Source organism: Procambarus clarkii, chromosome 81 (genome assembly GCF_040958095.1).
Source record: "Procambarus clarkii isolate CNS0578487 chromosome 81, FALCON_Pclarkii_2.0, whole genome shotgun sequence".
In the NCBI taxonomy this organism is placed as follows: domain Eukaryota; kingdom Metazoa; phylum Arthropoda; class Malacostraca; order Decapoda; family Cambaridae; genus Procambarus; species Procambarus clarkii.
Genome location: NC_091230.1, coordinates 21,934,068 through 21,953,255, shown reverse-complemented (window position 1 = coordinate 21,953,255; position 19,188 = coordinate 21,934,068). Strand labels below are relative to the sequence as shown.

The 19,188-nt window shown below is 40.7% G+C and overlaps 2 protein-coding genes across 5 annotated transcripts in view; one reads left to right on the top strand and one right to left on the bottom strand.

Moving 5' to 3' along the window:
- LOC123772990 (dual serine/threonine and tyrosine protein kinase) overlaps positions 1 to 19,188 on the bottom strand; it is a 108,015-nt gene that overhangs the window by 41,904 nt on the left and 46,923 nt on the right. For 2 of the 4 annotated variants that reach the window (XM_069315338.1, XM_069315339.1), the window contains exon 1: positions 7,531 to 7,720. The exons of the other annotated variants lie outside the window; for them this stretch is intronic. In XM_069315338.1, the coding sequence (XP_069171439.1) occupies positions 7,531 to 7,654 (124 nt within the window). In that variant the 5' untranslated portion in view covers positions 7,655 to 7,720. Of the gene's footprint in view, positions 1 to 7,530; positions 7,721 to 19,188 lie in introns of those variants that run through there. 4 annotated transcript variants of the gene reach the window in all.
- On the top strand, positions 16,082 to 18,639 carry LOC123773080 (uncharacterized). Its single transcript, XM_045766575.2, has 3 exons — positions 16,082 to 16,166; positions 16,975 to 17,117; positions 17,919 to 18,639. The coding sequence occupies exons 1-3, from the start codon at positions 16,082 to 16,084 to the stop codon at positions 18,021 to 18,023; spliced, it is 333 nt and encodes a 110-aa protein (XP_045622531.1). The 3' UTR covers positions 18,024 to 18,639.

The following is a 19,188-nucleotide window of genomic DNA, read 5'->3' as shown; positions in this document are numbered from 1 at the left end:
CCTCTATTATGTCTACTACATATGTCTCCTAACACACGCGCACACATCTCCAGGAAGCAACCCGTAGCAGCTGTCTAACTACCAGGTATCTATTTACTGTTAGATGAACAGGCGCATCAGGGTGAAAGAAACTGCCCATTTGTTTCCGCCTCCGCCGGGGATCGATCCCCGGACTATGAATACCGAGCGCTGTCTACCCAGCCGTCAGGCCCATTAACGCGTGCATGCATATCACTGTTTCTGAAAAAATGACAACCTCATCCACAGAAACAACTTTACAATAACAAACACATCAACCATTTAGTATGCGAACACACGTTTGTTTACCTGTCACCCTCCACCGGCCTCTGTTAGAGACAACGTTCAGAATATAAACAAATGCAGAACCTGTCACCAAGAAATTGAGCCTATCAGGGACATGCTGACGAGACCAGAAGTGGAACACGGCCCGGGGGACGCTGTCAACACCCGCCTCTTTCTTTACCTTCTTCTTAACTCTTACAGACACAATTAATTGGGCGAAATTACCGTATAATAACCATCATTATCAATATAAACAGTCCAATAACATGTTTTAGAAAATACCTGATAAGCTTATGTTAACTTAATAAAGAAAACTATCTACGAATCCGGCAGCCGCCGGACACCCTCGGCCACCACTCCACTCGCCCACTCAAAATGCAAATGCACTAGGCTATGCTATACCTTAGCTTGTAAAGCCTGCGTAACTGTGCTCTAACCCAGCTAGTAGAGCACCCATGATAATGTGTGTGTGCATGCTAATAATGACTTGCAGGGGATACGTCACATCGTACACAACCTTGGCTAATGAATCCTAACCTAACGATATATAGTTTTGACAATCAGAAAATATGAGCTTTGTTGAAACGCCAGTGTATTATTGGACCACACCCCTCCTTTTGCAGGACCTAAAGGACTTCAATCACCTGTAATAGTGCGCATATCAGTCAAGCAGCTAACATAGTGTACACCTGTGTAACCTTATCCAGCATTGACTACCGAGAACACACTAAAAATTGATGCATTTGTTGCATTGTAATTAAATACTCGGTTCTGTCACAGATGAGTCAATCATCCTCGTATTCTCTAGATTTGATCACAAATTAAGTTAAGGCTGGATTAGGCCTATATGTCAACGATCCCCTTCACTGTATCCAATGCCAGACATAGGCCTAGATATTCAGCACACCAAATGTTAAATACAAATACTGCCCTCCACTCTTAACCTAGGCCTATATTGAAGCCTACAGTATTAAGATAGAGGGTGAAGATAATGGAGAAAAATTTAAAATGGGTGGGTCGAGTTTGCCCAGGGTGGGTTGGGAGGAGAGTATGAATTGGTGGGTAGGTGAGAATTGTCAGTAAGTGATGGAAGGAATAGTGTGTGGGAGGGGGAGTGGACAGGAGGGATGGGATGAGTGGATGGAAGGTTTGAGTAGGATGCGGATGGTGGGGCCGTCAGGAGGTATAATTAGGTGGGAGGGGTGGGCAGGTGACCCTAAAGTGGTATGGAAAGGGGGGGGAAAGGTTAATGGGAAGGCCAGGTGGAGGGTGGGTAGAAGGAGGGTGTGAAGAGGTCAGGCGAGAGGGGCTTGGGTGGGAGTTCTGGGTATTGTTTCACACTCCCTAAGCCCCTTGACTTGTGAAAGCTTGGTCCAATAGGCTGTTGCTTGGAGCGGCCCACATATCCACTACAGCCCGGTTGGTCCGGCACATCTTGCAGAGGTTTTTCTTGAAGACTTGCGATTTTGTTTCGGCAATATTTCTTATACTTGCTGGGAGGATATTGAACAATCGTGGACCTCTGATGTTCAGTGTTCTCTGATTGTGCCTCTACTCTTCACTTGCTCTATTTTGCATTTCCTTCCATATTGTTCACTCCAGTATGTTGTTATTTGACTGCGCAAATTAGGGACCTGGCCCTCCAGGTTTTTCCATGTACAGTATATATATATATATATATATATATATATATATATATATATATATATATATATATATATATATATATATATATATATATATATATATATATATATATATTAGTACCTTTCTACCGAGTACATTTTGAGAGTTTTGAGATGATCGCAATAGTTTAGGAGGTTTGTCTGTCTATGCGTGCTATATATGTTCTCTATATTTCCCCTACTTCAGCAGGATGCAGGGAGGGAGGGAGGGAGAGGCCAGGTGGAGGGAGGGAGAGGCCAGGTGGAGGGAGGGAGGGAGGGAGAGGCCAGGTGGAGGGAGGGTGGAATATCTGTACAGTATATTAGATAGAGAAATATTTAGGAATAGAGGAAGCTGGGAGAGGGTGGGAGAAGAAGGGATTGAGAGACAGAGGAAAACTTATTTATTAAGAGGTCACTTGAGGTGTAAACTGTAGTCAACAATTCGTGAGGTGTGGATGGGGTCAGGGGTCACACCCCAGTAAGTCTGACAGAGAGGGAAAGAGGACAACAAAATTCTTGTTAATTAAATTGTAGTTTTCGTATTTAGAGTCAACAGGAATGGAAGCGAGAGCTTAATTACTGTACTAAAGTTAGCAGTTTGAGTGTCAAGGATAATGATTCTAATCAACGTATGTGTAGTAATAGGAAGTCCAACTTATTGCTAAGTAATTATGAAAAGAAGGCAACAAGCCGGGAGGCTATGTAGCATCGTCAAAAGTGCGGGATATTCAATAGGAGCTAAATATCACTAAGGATGCCAATATGAGAGAGAAAAAAACTTTTCACAAATATCTCCAGGTAAGCAACATACTTTCCTGTGCCAATCAATCTGTGATGGTGACTGGAGACCCATGACTGGGTAGACTTGTAGGTACAGTACAGTACTTCCAGTCTCTACAATGTGTGTGTGTGGGGAAAACTGGCCCTTGTTGGGTATTTAGTCCATTTAATAATTCTTGGTGGACAGGAAGCCTGTACTTAAGCATATCGAGATCCCCCCAGGATGTAACCCTTTAACAGTTGCCCAGCTCCCAGGTACCTGTTTATTGCTGGTTCAGCAGAGGCATCAGGTGAAAGGAAACGTGCCCAACCGTTTCTGTCCGGCATGAGGATTGAACCTGGGTCCCTTGATGGTGAGCAGGAGGCTTGCCCAAAATACTATGCATGTTAGTGGCTTTGGCAAAAATGAACCACTTAAAAACTTCTTTCCATTCTGAAAACTCGTCTCAAAGTATGACCCTCTGTTTTATGTAGTCTAAATTCATATTCAATTCTATACACTTAAATAGGCCTATGGTACTTAAATTTAGTTATATTATGATGAGTCATTCTCAAGATAGTGTATGAAAGAAAAATAAACAAGCCATAAGATGTCCCATACCTATCAGTGGTATCTAATAAATTATCTGTAAACATGTTAGCATGATACGAAGACCCTGTCTGCAGGCCATAATGCTCTATAGGGCTGATACTGAAACTACTGTATGCCATTTGTTAATGCTGCTTACTGGAAGCTCCCATATGGGCTAATATGGATGAAGTGCTATACTAGGCAAAGTTCAGGTCTGAAGCCCACCTTACTTAGCGGTTACCTCGGGTCGATTTCGAGGATCGACGTCCCTGCAGCCCGGTCTCTGTCAGCTATAACTATTCACTATTCCAAACTAGAACAGATAGACATGTATTTAAATATAACAACTTCTTCTGTCATGAAATTTTAGAATGTAAATGTATAGATTCCTTTAATAAATTGATCAAGACTTTGCAGCAACTATCGTATATGCCCAGCATAGTCTGAATGCTCTTAACAGGTGCTGCATATGGCACTTCAATAATCATTTTCAGAGTGATACAAGAGCTTAAAGTTATCACTAAAAGGAGTTGCTTGGCTACTTTGGTGACTAACCCAGTAAATTTCTCCCCAGATTGGTTGCCAGCACAAGCTTGGGTCATGATTAACATAAACCCATCATTATAATGAGCATGTGACAAAATACTCACACCAACCGATCTGTGCCTTGCAGGTGCCATCAAGTTGCTTTGCAATTTGTTCTCTATCCTCGCTGTTAATTATCACAAGTCGAGCTTGGCCTCAGGCCGGGTTCGGGATGTAGAAGAACTCTCAGAACCCTCTCCAGGTATTGTATTTTGTTGATACACTAGAAAACTAGTGTACCACTGCTTTTATCTTGAGATGATTTCGGGGCTTTAGTGTCCCCGCGGCCCGGTCCTCGACCAGGCCTCCACCCCCAGGAAGCAGCCCGTGACAGCTGACTAACACCCAGGTACCTATTTTACTGCTAGGTAACAGGGGCATAGGGTGAAAGAAACTCTGCTCATTGTTTCTCGCCGGCGCCCGGGATTGAACCCGGGACCACAGGATCACAAGTCCAGCGTGCTGTCCACTCGGCCGACCGGCTCCCTGTATTGCTCCTCCCTCCCAGACTCATATGTTATAGCGGAATCAACACAAATATATAAAATAATTAGGAGCAAAATATTTGTATTTCATAAAACAGAACTTTATGAAGATGTCTTTTAAATCTACCAATTTTATTGGCAGAATAATAGTAATATATAATTAAAATATTGTTTCCAGGAACTTAAAATTATTGGTGGACATTCCTAAACATTTATACCCACGAACATAAATGTCCTTATTAGGCTAAAGTTACTGGTCCTTGATAATTTTACTAAACAATATTTACCGAAATAAAAAGTACTTTTAATAAAATTTTAAAGAAGTCCATGGTATGAGTTGAAAGATATAAAGTTTAATTTATATTTATAAAAAAAAAAAAAAAAAATTGAGTTGAATATGTAAAACATAATGAGATACAGTACAGTGTGTTCCTGATTATCCGGCCTGATCGATACTTCTAGATACAGTACAGGTACTCGGAAAACTGATACTCAAATAATTACTAAAACATCATACGAAGCAATTTCTCAGCAATTGCATTTTATTAAAAAATAATGTACAGCAATTGTATTTTTATCAGAAATAATACACAATCCTTTTGGCATGTATTTAACCCACTTGTGCTGTATTAAAAATACCTGTAATGTATTTTAAAAAGAATGCACCAGTATCCTGTACTGTATACAGTATGTAGGAAACAATAATTGTTTCTGTTATTTGGTTCAAATTAGTGCCTGCTGCTGCCTAGTCGTGGAGTGACTTCTCAATTAATCAAGGCAAACTTCAGCATACTGAACATGAGCTCATATGTTGATGTTAGGAGCTGGAATGTTGCTTAACCCGAGAATCCGGGTAACGGAGACCCAGATAATCAGGGACTTACTGCAGTAGCAAAATCCACAGTACAGTAGTAGTTCTAAATACTGTATATATATTTAGGTCTACTGTCCTATATAGGGACAGGTTAAAGCCTTGCTGCCCTAATAGAGAAGGACCAGAATTAATCTGATTAATATGCACAAAACACAGAGGGGAATAGACAGAATAGACAAGTACAGTACACGTACTGCCTTCTCATTTTCAGTGTAATTTTGTGTAAAGAGAACAAGAAGACTTGGGAAGAAACAGGATACACAACTGAGCCAAAGAAAAGAACACTCATACACAGTGAGGAGGGGGAGGGGTGAAGAGGAATCCATTGAAAGAAGTTATACGTTGAAGCCACATCTATCCACCACCTCAAGAACATATATGGCACACACCTAATTCAAGTGCGCCACGTACAAACAGCTAGGAAGCGTGGTCTAAACGACTAGACCTCCCTCTCAATAGACACTGATATGTAGCCTAGGCATACACAATACTGCTGGCCATATAATTTTATCCTTAACAAAACTTACTATTTAAATAAAATAATCCATTACATTTTGATTACTATAACAAAATCAAACTATGCTTGAAGAATGTTTTAAAATTTTTTGATAAGTCAATAAAGAGTATTATTCAGATAACATGTCAACATATTGTACTATACAGATAATATGTCAATATACAGTACTATAAAGATACCATGTCAATATACAGGACTACTGTATAGATACCATGTCAATATATACAGGACTACTGAATACAGATAACATGTCAATATACAGGACTATTATATACAGATAACATGCTTTAATATATAATGTACATCATATGTAAGAATTCCATAGTATCATTTTCTTTAAACAATAGCTTACAATACTGCCTTGTTAAGTATATATTAGTAGCCTAATAACTTTACAATATAAAAGTTTCTCTGCCTAAAGTTTTAAAACCCGAGATATTTTGGAATGGGAAAATACAGCTGAGGTGCAGTTTTAGTTGTCTGGCATAAAAATCACCTAATATAGAGAGCTAAAAATGTAAGACAGCTAATCATGTTATATTTCAATCTAATCATATTTTATTATATATTAACCTAAAGGAGCCAGGACAAATATTAAAATAAACTTTCTAAACTATGGTACTCGAGGTGTTATTTAATTTTGTTAAGATACCAATATTTTGCTTTGAGCTCATTCAAGAAGGCACCAACCAGTAACCAAATATAGATGTAAATTGTCTGGAAAACATTAACAAATAAATGTCAAAGTTAATCCCCAGCACCAGAAATCTTCTTTGTGAAGATAGATTAAGAGTGATATATTGAAATTACCGCAATCTTAAGAGTCAACTTAGTCGCAAGAATTTCACATTTAGGTTTAAGAGGATTGACACTGAATACAGGTAAGTATTGTATTAAGAAGATAGTAGTCATTAATGCATAGAACAGAGTGTAATGCAGTATCATTAAATACTTCAGCATTGATAGCTTAAACAAGTAAAGACAACTGGGTATAAACACGTGTAGGACCTGTCTCGTATGAGCCAGTACGCAACTGCTGTGTCTTTCAATTATGAGGAAAAATTTAAATGTTAAAAGACATATTATCAAGTTGTATCATTCCCTACTAATAACACATGACCTAGCTTTATGGTAATCTAACACTGACACAAGTATAAAGGGCTTTGACTTTCAAATTCCAACACTAATGAAGCACCTTAACCAAAACTTTTCCTTATACTTAATGTCAGCTAATCTACATTATCTAACACAGCAAACTTGAAATGAGAACTGATTATGAGTGGTTCCCAGTATAGTATAAGACTGTTTAATAACATAAAGTACTAACCCACTTAACTACCTTTGCTGAACCCTACTCCCTCTAGCCTAGCCAAGATAATCACACGACAATAATAACTTGTCGAAAATAAGAATAACCAGTAAGCATTGACAGTCAATCGTATATTTTGGTGTTTATTTTTATGCAACACGAAAAAATGATTTGATTTGATAATAAAATCCCACAGTAAAGTATAAAGTATCTTCCGGCATTGGGATTATGCCCTTTGTGTACGCGCTGTGACCTCTATCATCAAGCATTACGATTCACTACGCACATAGCATGCACAGATCATTTCTACTAGCACCGGTAATCATTTTTAATTACTTCACATAATCGAGGACAAAGAAATGGTGTTAAAGAAGTGTCTGAGGAGAGGGGCCGCCAGACCCCCCGTCCCCTCACAACACAACTCACACCTTAGCCTTACCATCCGACAGGTTCCCCGACAACCCCACATCTTCTATCGACTGTAATGTCTCCCTCTGTAATCTTCTCAAGTGTCTAGAATTCTTATTGAACTTTTGAAACTCCACCGCGAGTCCCTCAGCCATCCTCACTGTTTGTTTACATCTGCCTGACTGAGGGCCTCGTGCCCCCCGGCCAGGCGGGGAGCCGTAGAGAACGCGTTCTCACCTTCTTCAACACTAACTTATATAAATTATATAATAAATAAATTCTTATTCGGGTAAGGTACATACATACAAGGTAAGACACAAAAGTTGATGGATTTATAGATAGAACTAGTACATACAATGCCTAAAGCCACTATTACGCAAAGCGTTTCGGGCAGATTGGAATCTGCCAATATTTGCCAGTGTAAAGGAGGAAATGTATATGTTTATCTCTCTCTCAGAATGTTCGGTAATACGTTTATTGCTTGTGATGTGTGTATGTGTCTATGTATGTATTAATACGATGTACTGAACGGGGTGAGAATAGCTTGAGCTACCTCATCCCTTTGTGTGTATTTTACCTCAATAAACTTATTTCAATTTCAAATATTTGCCACACTCGGTCATAAAATAAACAAATAAAATATAATACAATGTTTATTCAGGTAAATGGTTATATACAAGATGAGTTGTAAAACAGAATGTTGGATTTCTAGATGAAGCTAGTACATACTATGTCTAAAGCCACTAATAAAATAAAAAATAAATAAAATACAATGTTTATTCAGGTAAAAGTACATACAAGAATGTAAGAACTCTTGTATATATATAAAAAAAAAAAATACATACAAGATGAGTTGTAAACAGAATGTTGGATTTCTAGATGAAGCTAATACATACTATGCCTAAAGCCACTAATACGCACAGCGTTTCGGGCAAAGCTTATTCTCAGGGAGCGTTGGATATGGTTTCCAAGTTTTTTTATTTATTTATATATATACAAGAAGGTATATTGGGTTTATGTGAGTACATAGCATGGTGCGTTTACATTCTTGTAAAGCCACTATTACGCATAGCGTGTCGGGCAGTGTTGAAGAGAATAAGCCTGTTAGATTTATCGATATCTTCAAGACCAAGTCCTGATGTTTCCTAGGATGCAACCTATGACAGTTGCCTAACTCGAGGGGGGGGGGGGTACCTATGTACTGTTTGAAGAACCAAGGCATCAGTTGGATAAGAAACTTGCCCAAACGTGGCAAGACTTCTTTGTGGGAGTCTTGCCACAGGCAAGACCAACCTGTGGCAAGACTCCAGTCTTGCCACAACAATTGATCCCTGGATCTTTCTGTTGTGACTCATTTTGGATACAGAGTAATGAGGAGCTGTGGTATTAGAACACAGGGCACAATTTCTTGCCCGAAACGCTCTGCGTATTAGTGGCTTTAGGCAGACTCAATCGACTTGATAATGGTCCAGGACGGACCAAAACGTCGTCGTCTCTTCAATTTCTAGTGCGTGGCTTGGTCAACATAGTATATACTTGCTCTAGGCAGAAATCCAACATTCTCTTTGTAACTCATTTTGTATGTATGTACTTTTACCTGAATACAAATGATTATTTTTTTATCATTGCTGTTATTTATGACTGCCTTGCCCTTACTATGTCCGTTAGGCTATCATAAATTATACAAGTAACAGAGCGGCATCACAGAGTCCTTCATGCAACATGGACAAACCTTAGGTTTGGTTAGGTTAGGTTAGGTTAGGTTTGGTAACCGACGCAAACAGTATATACACTGCAAGGTATACACTGCTTCTCGATGTATATATATATATATTGTGTTCGCTTTACTTCTGCATTATGTTTTAAATTAAACTATACCTGCAGCTTGATCAAAAACCCTCCCGCAGTAAGTCGACCTTAAGTCCAAAAGCAAACGAAGGGTCTATATTTCAGACGACGATTACAAAAATAAGCTGCACATTTGTAATATGGCAAGTTTTAAACAACGGAGTGGAATAAGCTGGGTGATTAGTTTATTTTCTGTCACAAAAGAGGTCATTCACTTCCTAACCATAATATATAGGCTACAGTTTCATATGGACAGGGTTAAAGATAGCATTTTGTGGTGTGGGGATTAGCTTGATCCCCTAACACGCCCAGGTTCGAATCCTGGGCCAGGTGGGGGCGATTGGGCATCATTCTTTCACTGTCCCTCCTTGTGCACCCAGCAGCTATTTGGGACAAGGTTGTAAAGTGGTTTGTGGATCACGTTCTATCAAACTGCTTTAACTGAGATGTGTTGAAGCTTTACTCCGGCCAACAAGCAAATTTATTATGAGACCAAACTTCGTGTGTAATTAGCTAAGTAATTACCTAAGTGTAGTTACAGGACGAGAGTTATGCTCGTGGTGTTCCGTCTTCCCAGTACTCTTTGTCGTATACCGCTCTGAAATTACTGACGATTGTATTTACTATTTGTGTCTGCAGACTTGAGCTATTAGCTCTTGGACCCCGCCTTCCTATTATTCCTCTATTATATCTACTACATATATTTCTCTCTAACACACACACACACACAGATAAATGGGTAGGTAGATATGGATAAACTGTTTAACACGGGTGGTACGCGAACAAGGGGACACAGGTGGAAACTGAGAACCTAAATGAACCACAGGGACGTTAGAAAGAACTTTTTCAGTGTCAGAGTAGTTAACAGATGGAATGCATTAGACAGTGATGTGGTGGAGGCTGACTCCATACATAGTTTCAAATGTAAATATGATAGAGCCCAGTAGGCTCAGGAATCTGTACATCAGTTGATTGACAGTTGAGAGGAGGGATCAAATAGCCAAAGCTCAACCCCCGCAAGCACAAATACGTGAGTACACACCCACACATACACACACATCCTCAGGAAGCAGCCCGTAACAACTGTCTAACTCCCAGGTACCTATTTACTGCTAGGTGGACAGGGGCATCAGGGTAAATGAAACTCTTCCCCAAAAAAGAAACAAAATTTTTTTCCTCTTTGGCCGGGAATCGAACCTGGGACTACAACTCCCGAGTACTATATACTCAGCTGAGCGCGCGCGCGTGTGTGTGTGTACTCACCTAGTTGTGCTTCCGAGGGTTGAGCTTCGGCTCTTTGGTCCTGCCTCTCAACTATCAATCAACTGGTGTACAGGTTCTTGAGCCTAATTGGGCTCTATCATATCTACACTTGAAACTGTATATGGAGTCTGCCTCTATCACATCACTTCCTAATGCATACCATTTGTTAACTACTCTGACACTAAAAAAAAATCTTTCTAATGTCTCTGTGGCTCATTTGGGCACTAAATTTCCATCTGTGTCCCCTAGTGATTGTGCCTCTTGTGTTAAATTAACTGTTTTTGTCTACCCTATCAATTCCTTTGAGAATCTTGTATGTGGTGACCATGTCCCCCGTAACTCTCGTCTTCCAGCGATGAGAGGTTTAATTCCTGTTGTTTCTCTTTATAGTTCGTACCCCTCAGTTCGGACACTAGTCTGGTGGCAAACCTCTGAACCTTCTCCAATTTAGTTTTATGCTTGACGAGATATGGACTCCATGCTGGAGCTGCATACTCCAGGATTGGTCTGACATATGTAGTATACAAGGTTCTGAATGATTCCTTACACAAGTTTCTAAAGGCCGTTCTTATGTTGGCCAGCCTGGCATATGCCGCTGATATTATCCTCTTGATCTGGGCTTCGGAGGACATGTCTGGCGTGATATCAACCCCCAGGTCTTTCTCTCTCTCTGATTCTTGAAGAAGTTCATTTCCCAAATGATACCTTGTATCTGGCCTCCTGCTCCCTACACCTATCTTCATTACATTACATTTGCTCGGGTTAAACTCTAACAACGATTTGTTGGACCATTCATTCAATTTGTCCAGGTCATCTTGAAGCCTCAAGCAGTCCTCTCCTGTCTTAATACTTCTCATAATTTTGGCATCGTCAGCAAAGATTGAGAGGAATAAGTCTATACCCTTTGGAAGATCATTTACATATATCAGAAACAGGATAGGTTTCTCAACTGTCAATGAACTGGTGTACAGATTCCTGAGCCTACTGTGTGTGTGTGTGTGTGTGTGTGTGTGTGTGTGTGTGTGTGTGTGTGTGTGTGTGTGTTGTGTGTGTGTGTACTCACCTAATTGTACTCACCTAATTGTGCTTGCGGGGGTTGAGCTCTGGCTCTTTGGTTCCGCCTCTCAACCGTCAATCAACTGGTGTACAGATTCCTGAGCCTATTGGGCTCTATCATATCTACATTTGAAACTGTGAATGGAGTCAGCCTCCACCACATCACTTCCTAATGCATTCCATTTGCTAACTACTCTGACACTGAAAAAGTTCTTTCTAACGTCTCTGTGGCTCATTTGGGTACTCAGCTTCCACCTGTGTCCCCTTGTTCGCGTCCCACCAGTGTTGAAAAGTTCATCCTTGTTTACCCGGTCGATTCCCCTGAGGATTTTGTAGGTTGTGATCATGTCCCCCCTTACTCTTCTGTCTTCCAGTGTCGTGAGGTGCATTTCCCGCAGCCTTTCCTCATAACTCATGCCTCTTAGTTCTGGGACTAGTCTAGTAGCATACCTTTGGACTTTTTCCAGCTTCGTCTTGTGCTTGACAAGGTACGGGCTCCATGCTGGGGCCGCATACTCCAGGATTGGTCTTACATATGTGGTGTACAAGATTCTGAATGATTCCTTACACAGGTTCCTTGTGTGTATGTGTGTGTATGTGTATGTGTGTGTATGTGTGTGTATGTGTGTGTATGTGTGTGTATGTGTGTATGTGTGTGTGTGTGTGTGTGTGTGTGTGTGTGTGTGTGTGTGTGTGTGTGTGTGTGTGTGTTTGCACAAATTTAGGTCCTCATCTCTATCACTTGAGATGTCCCGCTCGAAGGCTCGTCGAGCAATATCCCACCAGCAATACTCCCCCCCCCCCTTATCCTTCTCCCTCGGCCAGATAAGAACATCAGAAATCCCATTAAAGGGCAAATTTTTATATGAAAAAAGATGACGGTCTTCCTAGTCGATTCGAGAAGTACGGGAAGAAGAAGAAGAGAGCCACATGATGAAGAGTGAAGAGAAGAGGGAGGAGGATACATGGTGGAGAGTCAGCAGGTAGGGGGGGGATAAATAGAGGAACTAAGGAGGAAGAATACATGGATGAGTCAGGAGGGATACAGGATTTAGGTGGAGAAGAAGTATATACGACAGTGAGGGATAACAAGGGTAAATATACCATAGAGTGAGGGATAACAAGGATAAATATACCATAGAGGGATAACAAGGATAAATATACCATAGAGGGATAACAAGGATAAATATACCATAGAGGGATAACAAGGATAAAAACACCAGAGATAACAAGGATATATACACCATAGAGTGAGGGATAACAAGGATATATACACCATAGAGTGAGGGATAACAAGGATATATACATCATAGAGTGAGGGATAACAAGGATATATACACCATAGAGTGAGGGATAACAAGGATAAATACACCATAGAGGGATAACAAGGATATATACACCATAGAGTGAGGGATAACAAGGATATATACACCATAGAGTGAGGGATAACAAGGATATATACACCATAGAGAAAGGGATAACAAGGATATATGCACCATAGAGTGAGGGATAACAAGGATATATACCACCATAGAGTGAGGGATAACAAGGATATATACCACCATAGAGTGAGGGATAACAAGGATATATACCACCATAGAGTGAGGGATAACAAGGATATATACCACCATAGAGTGAGGGATAACAAGGATATATGCACCATAGAGTGAGGGATAACAAGGATATATACACCATAGAGTGAGGGATAACAAGGATATATACCACCATAGAGTGAGGGATAACAAGGATATATACACCATAGAGTGAACACAGGGAAGACAATGTATGTGTTGTGAGAACGTAAACATGTGAAAAAATTCACTAGAAACATTGGACTCACTAAACAAAACATTGAATACGTCTTGAACTGTAGCGATTAACTGTGACTTCTGAGACTACCCAGTGAAGGAAAAGCTGTGACAGTCAGGTGTGACGGGAGTAGTCACATATAGTAACACGGTCACACAATAACAGTTACTGTGACTGGCAGCCAACTTGTGATCAGTCAGTGATCACAAACACATCACTTCGTTGTGATTGTGATCAATGATCAGTCGTCATATATATATATATATATATATATATATATATATATATATATATATATATATATATATATATATATATATGCGAACAAGCCTGAATGGTCCCCAGGACTATATGCGACTGAAAACTTACACCCCAGAAGTGACTCGAACCCATACTCCCAGGAGCAACGCAACTGGTAACTACAGGGCGCCTTAATCCGCTTGACCATCACGACCGGACAAAAGGAAGTGATAGCCGATAGTTCAAATAGCTTCGGCTATCACTTCCTTTTGTCCGGCCGTGATGGTCAAGCGGATTAAGGCGCCCTGTAGTTACCAGTTGCGTTGCTCCTGGGAGTATGGGTTCGAGTCACTTCTGGGGTGTGAGTTTTCAGTCACACACACACACACACACATATATATATATATATATATATATATATATATATATATATATATATATATATATATGTCGTACCTAGTAGCCAGAACGCACTTCTCAGCCTACTATGCAAGGCCCGATTTGCCTAATAAGCCAAGTTTTCCTGAATTAATATATTTTCTCTAATTTTTTTCTTATGAAATGATAAAGCTACCCATTTCATTATATATGAGATCAATTTTTTTTTTATTGGAGTTAAAATTAACGTAGATATATGACCGAACCTAACCAACCCTCCCTAACCTAACCTAACTTATCTTTTTAGGTTAGGTTAGGTTAGGTAGCAGAAGAAGTTAGGTTAGGTAGGTTAGGTAGCCGAAAAACAATTAATTCATGAAAACTTGGCTTATTAGGCAAATCGGGCCATGCATAGTAGGCTGAGAAGTGCGTTCTGGCTACTAGGTACGACATTTATATATATATATATATATATATATATATATATATATATATATATATATATATATATATATATATATATACACACACACACATATATGATAGTGTCATCATGGCCGGACAAAATAAATAAGAGTTGCATCATATGGGCCAATAGGCCCATACATGGATGATAATAATAGCATAAGATAGTAGATATTAACAATGAATTAATGAGACATATGTGTATCAATGATCCTACTCAAATCGTCCTTTAACTGATCAATCAAAAATAGATCTAAATTATATAAGCCACTGCTAATATTCAAATTACATGATTTTGTAATCTGTATTAAAGCAGATTCAATTATGTTCCTATTGAAAGTGATTTTACAATTCGTTATTGAAGAAGTCATCTCCCAATCAATTTGGTGAGCATTTTCTGACAAATGAACAAACAAAGCATTGGACGATGTATTATTAATATACGAAAGTACTTAAGGAAATTCTTGTTTCAATTCTTCCTTCGTGGTCTGACACTGTCGTATATTATTATTATTATTATATATATATATATATATATATATATATATATATATATATATATATATATATATATATATATATATATATATATTCAAGCCCCATGTACTTAGAACTTTATACATCACATACAAAAATTTACGATAGATGCGTTACTAATGCATATAATCAAAATTACTCTCACAATAATATCTCGAAAACAATAAACATTTCTCTAGACCAACCTCAGTTACGTTAACGATACCTGCGCGACATCAAAATATCGCTCTCTTCACCGCGGGGAAAATTTTGTACCGAGTTCGCATCAATACGATAACCTTAGCCTCTTTTAGACGATATCTTCCCACCCAGAGCACTACGATGTCGTGAAGATAACTACAGTGTGTAGAGTTGTATAGTTTCCGCCACACTGCGACAACTGTAACATGATAACCAAACACAACTGTAACATGATAACCAACACAACTATGCGCCATCAGACAATATTACTGAAACAGGAAGCGTATCATCCGTAGAGTTCTCCATATACCCGTCAAGACATATAATGATTTTTTTGTACAATAACTTAATTGGAAAGTTTGACCAGACCATACAATGAATAACTTAAGTAATAAACACGATTTCATATTATAATGAAGTGATGTAATCATGATCTAGACATATATATATAATATCCTTTTTTTTGCACGATCAGTGAAGGACAGAACTAGAAGGATCCATCATTTTCTCACCAACTGGGAGGTGTGAGGGAAGGAGGGAGTGAGGGAGAGGAGGGAGTGAGGGAGAGGAGGGAGTGAGGGAGTGAGGGAGAGGAGGACTGTGAGAGGGCAAACCGAGTGAGTGAGTGGGTGTGTATCCTGAGGGTAAAATATGGACATGATGCTGACATGGGATGGAGGGAGGGAGGGAGGGAGGGGAGATGGGAGGGGAAAGACACGATGCAAGAGAGGCAACATGGAGGAAGGGGAAGAAGGAGGGGGGAAGGAGAGGGGGGTCCGGGATATATAAGATGGGGAGCTTAGGCCATGCAAGACACACTCACCAGCATCAGTTCATCTCAAGCGGTGGACCGTGTCGCACACCTCGTCACTCTTGCCTTCACCGTTAACAGTGAGTATATAGACCTCTAGCCTATAGTGCCTTGCTATAGCTATAGAGCAAGAGAACGGGCGGGATGCTATAGCACGTCGGAGCTTATAGGTGCGTGTGAGACCAGCTATGGGCAGGTTCCTAACATAGGGTGATGTTCTAGTGGTGATATCATCACTAGGACCTACTGCTGACCTGAAGCCAGACTCACGAAAGCACTTACGCAAACACTTACGAACCTGTACATCTTTTCTCAATCTTTGGCGGCTTTGCTTCCAATTATTACAGTTAATGAGCTCCGAAGCACCAGGAGGCTGTTTATAACAATAACAACAGTTGATTGGGAAGTTTTCATGCTTGTAAACTGTTTAATAAATGTAACCAAAGCCGTCAAAGATTGAGGAAAGATGTACACGTTCGTAAGTGCTTGCGTAAGTGCTTTCGCGAATCTGTCCCCTGACCCCTCGCTACTCCTGACCATACAAGGATTTCCAATGCACGAATCACGCAAAGCCAGTGACCTCATGCTCTACCCTGACCCCCAGGACACGGGTATTGCCCACGGCACAGCACCACGGCGCCTCTACAATCACACTTTGACACTCGACAATTAAAAATATTCTGACGTATGGAATTATTACTAATTCCATCTCTGGTCTCTAAAGGAATCACGCTACTCCCTGGATTCCTTATCCGTGAATCTTACCACAGCTAAGAGCACTCCTATCACAACTAAGAGCGCCACCCCTACCACAGCCAAGAGAACAGTCCCTAAAATGATCGAGGTGCGATTATCACCCAGAAATAATTTGGTAAATCTATGTTTCAGTGGGAATGTTGAGCGTAGCAATGGTCGTGTTGGTGGTGAGCGTCGGGGTGGAGTCCAGCCCTCTGATGCGCCAGAGTGTGTTCAGCGGACCTCCCATGCACCGGGTGGATATCTGCATCCTGGCCTGCGACGCCTGCTACAAGGTACGCCTTCACTCTCTCTAAACCCATCTCCCGCCATGTAGTGTGTGTCCCTAAGGTCCCTATAACACCTAACGTCCCTAAGGTCCCTATAACACCTAACGTCCCTAAGGTCCCTATATAACACCTAACGTCCCTAAGGTCCCTATAACACCTAACGTCCCTAAGGTCCCTATAACACCTAACGTCCGTAAGGTCCCTATAACACCTAACGTCCCTAAGGTCCCTATAACACCTAACGTCCCTAAGGTCCCTATAACACCTAACGTCCCTAAGGTCCCTATAACACCTAACGTCCCTAAGGTCCCTATAACACCTAACGTCCCTAAGGTCCCTATAACACCTAACGTCCCTAAGGTCCCTATAACACCTAACGTCCCTAAGGTCCCTATAACACCTAAGGTCCCATTTCTAGGATGGGTCTGCCGGCTAGCGTAGTGATAAGGTCACGTGACGGGGCCGGTATGTGTCGCCACTGACTTTTAACATGTGTGGGGGTTGGGTTATTTATTATCTATTTCTATATATAAAGAATTGTCTTTTATCCACGCTCATGAGGCCAGGCGCCTGGGGCATAGCCTTACCCTACTTTAAAGGGTCATTGGTGGTTGTAGGAGGTCGGTCATAAGGGGTCAGGGGTCAGCCTCAGGCCTCTCTTGAAGAGAAGTAGGGATCGGCCCTTTTTGTAGATGAAATGTTCAGGGCTGACACCGCAAAATTTTATCGTTTGTTCATCAGTTTTACTATTTTACATCTTTTAAAGTTATTTTGTGTATTAAACCAGTCTTCACTTCGTTCCTTCAGGGTGACGCCCTCCTCATGTGTGCCAATTCCTGCCTTAAGGACGAGGGAAGGATGAACTTCGAGTGGAGTGCCACCTGTCCGTTCTTCGACTCCAGCAGGAAATGAAGTCACCAGCCAGTCACTGGCTCACCTTCCCCCCATCTTATGAGGACCCTTATAAACACAGTCCCTCCATCTCTCTACACCTAGCAACGTTCCCTACCTACTATCCCTGATCAAATAAGGCACCCTTCTGATAAACCTTAACAAACCCCAAAGTATATTTTAAGGCCTATATACTCATGAACCTAACTCCATTCAACCTGTAAAATAACTCACCCACAAATGAAATGAAAATGGTGATGTTTGGGTCCGTTCCTTGACTATTTTATCAAGTGTCCAGGAGAGGGCGAAACCTCGCCACATTCATCGCACAAGACATGGTTGGGATAATTGTTCCTATCCCGTTAATGTAAGTTATTCTCTCCGTTCTACCTGTCTGAGACATCCATCTACCCCCCTGAACACCTGTCCACCGTCCCATGACTGATGGGAGCTTGCCCTATATTGTCTCCAACGTCCCTTATTTAGCTAAGGATGTGTGTGTAAACAAACACACGTGTTTGTTTCATGTTTACTCTGTCATGTTTGTGGCTCCGCTCTCGTTTCTTTAACATGTTCCTCGTGCGCTTTACCTCCATTGGTCATACTGTTAAAATAAAAAATATGTGTATATATAAAATGAGTTTAATTTTTGCCGAATTTCGTGGATGCTTTGAAATATTTTAATGCATGAGTACAGCTTAAGTAAGCAGTTTCTCGACTGGAATACTTGGGCTGGACGGTAGAGCGACGGTCTCGCTTCATGCAGGTCGACGTTCAATCCCCGACCGTTCAAGTGGTTGGGCACCATTCCTCTCCCCCCCCCGTCCCCTCCCAAATTCTTATCCTGACCCCTTCCCAGTGCTATATAGTCGTAATGCCTTAGCCCTTTCCTCTGACATTTCCCTCTACTGGAATACTGAAGAGCCATAATAAACATATGGTCTTATCCCCTCTTTACAACTCTTCAAAGAAAACATTAATCCAACATTTTGGAGCATTCATTCCCCTCCCCAACGACCAAAATATGGCGTACATAGTGGCTCGCAAAATTGTCACGTTTTCTGTTCGTGGGTCCAGGGTTAGGTTAGGTTCGGGCAGGTTGGTACATCATTTTTGTGACGCTGTGACCACTCTTGAGAGGACGGGGTCAATGTACTCGAGTAACAGCATGTTGATATCTCTCCAT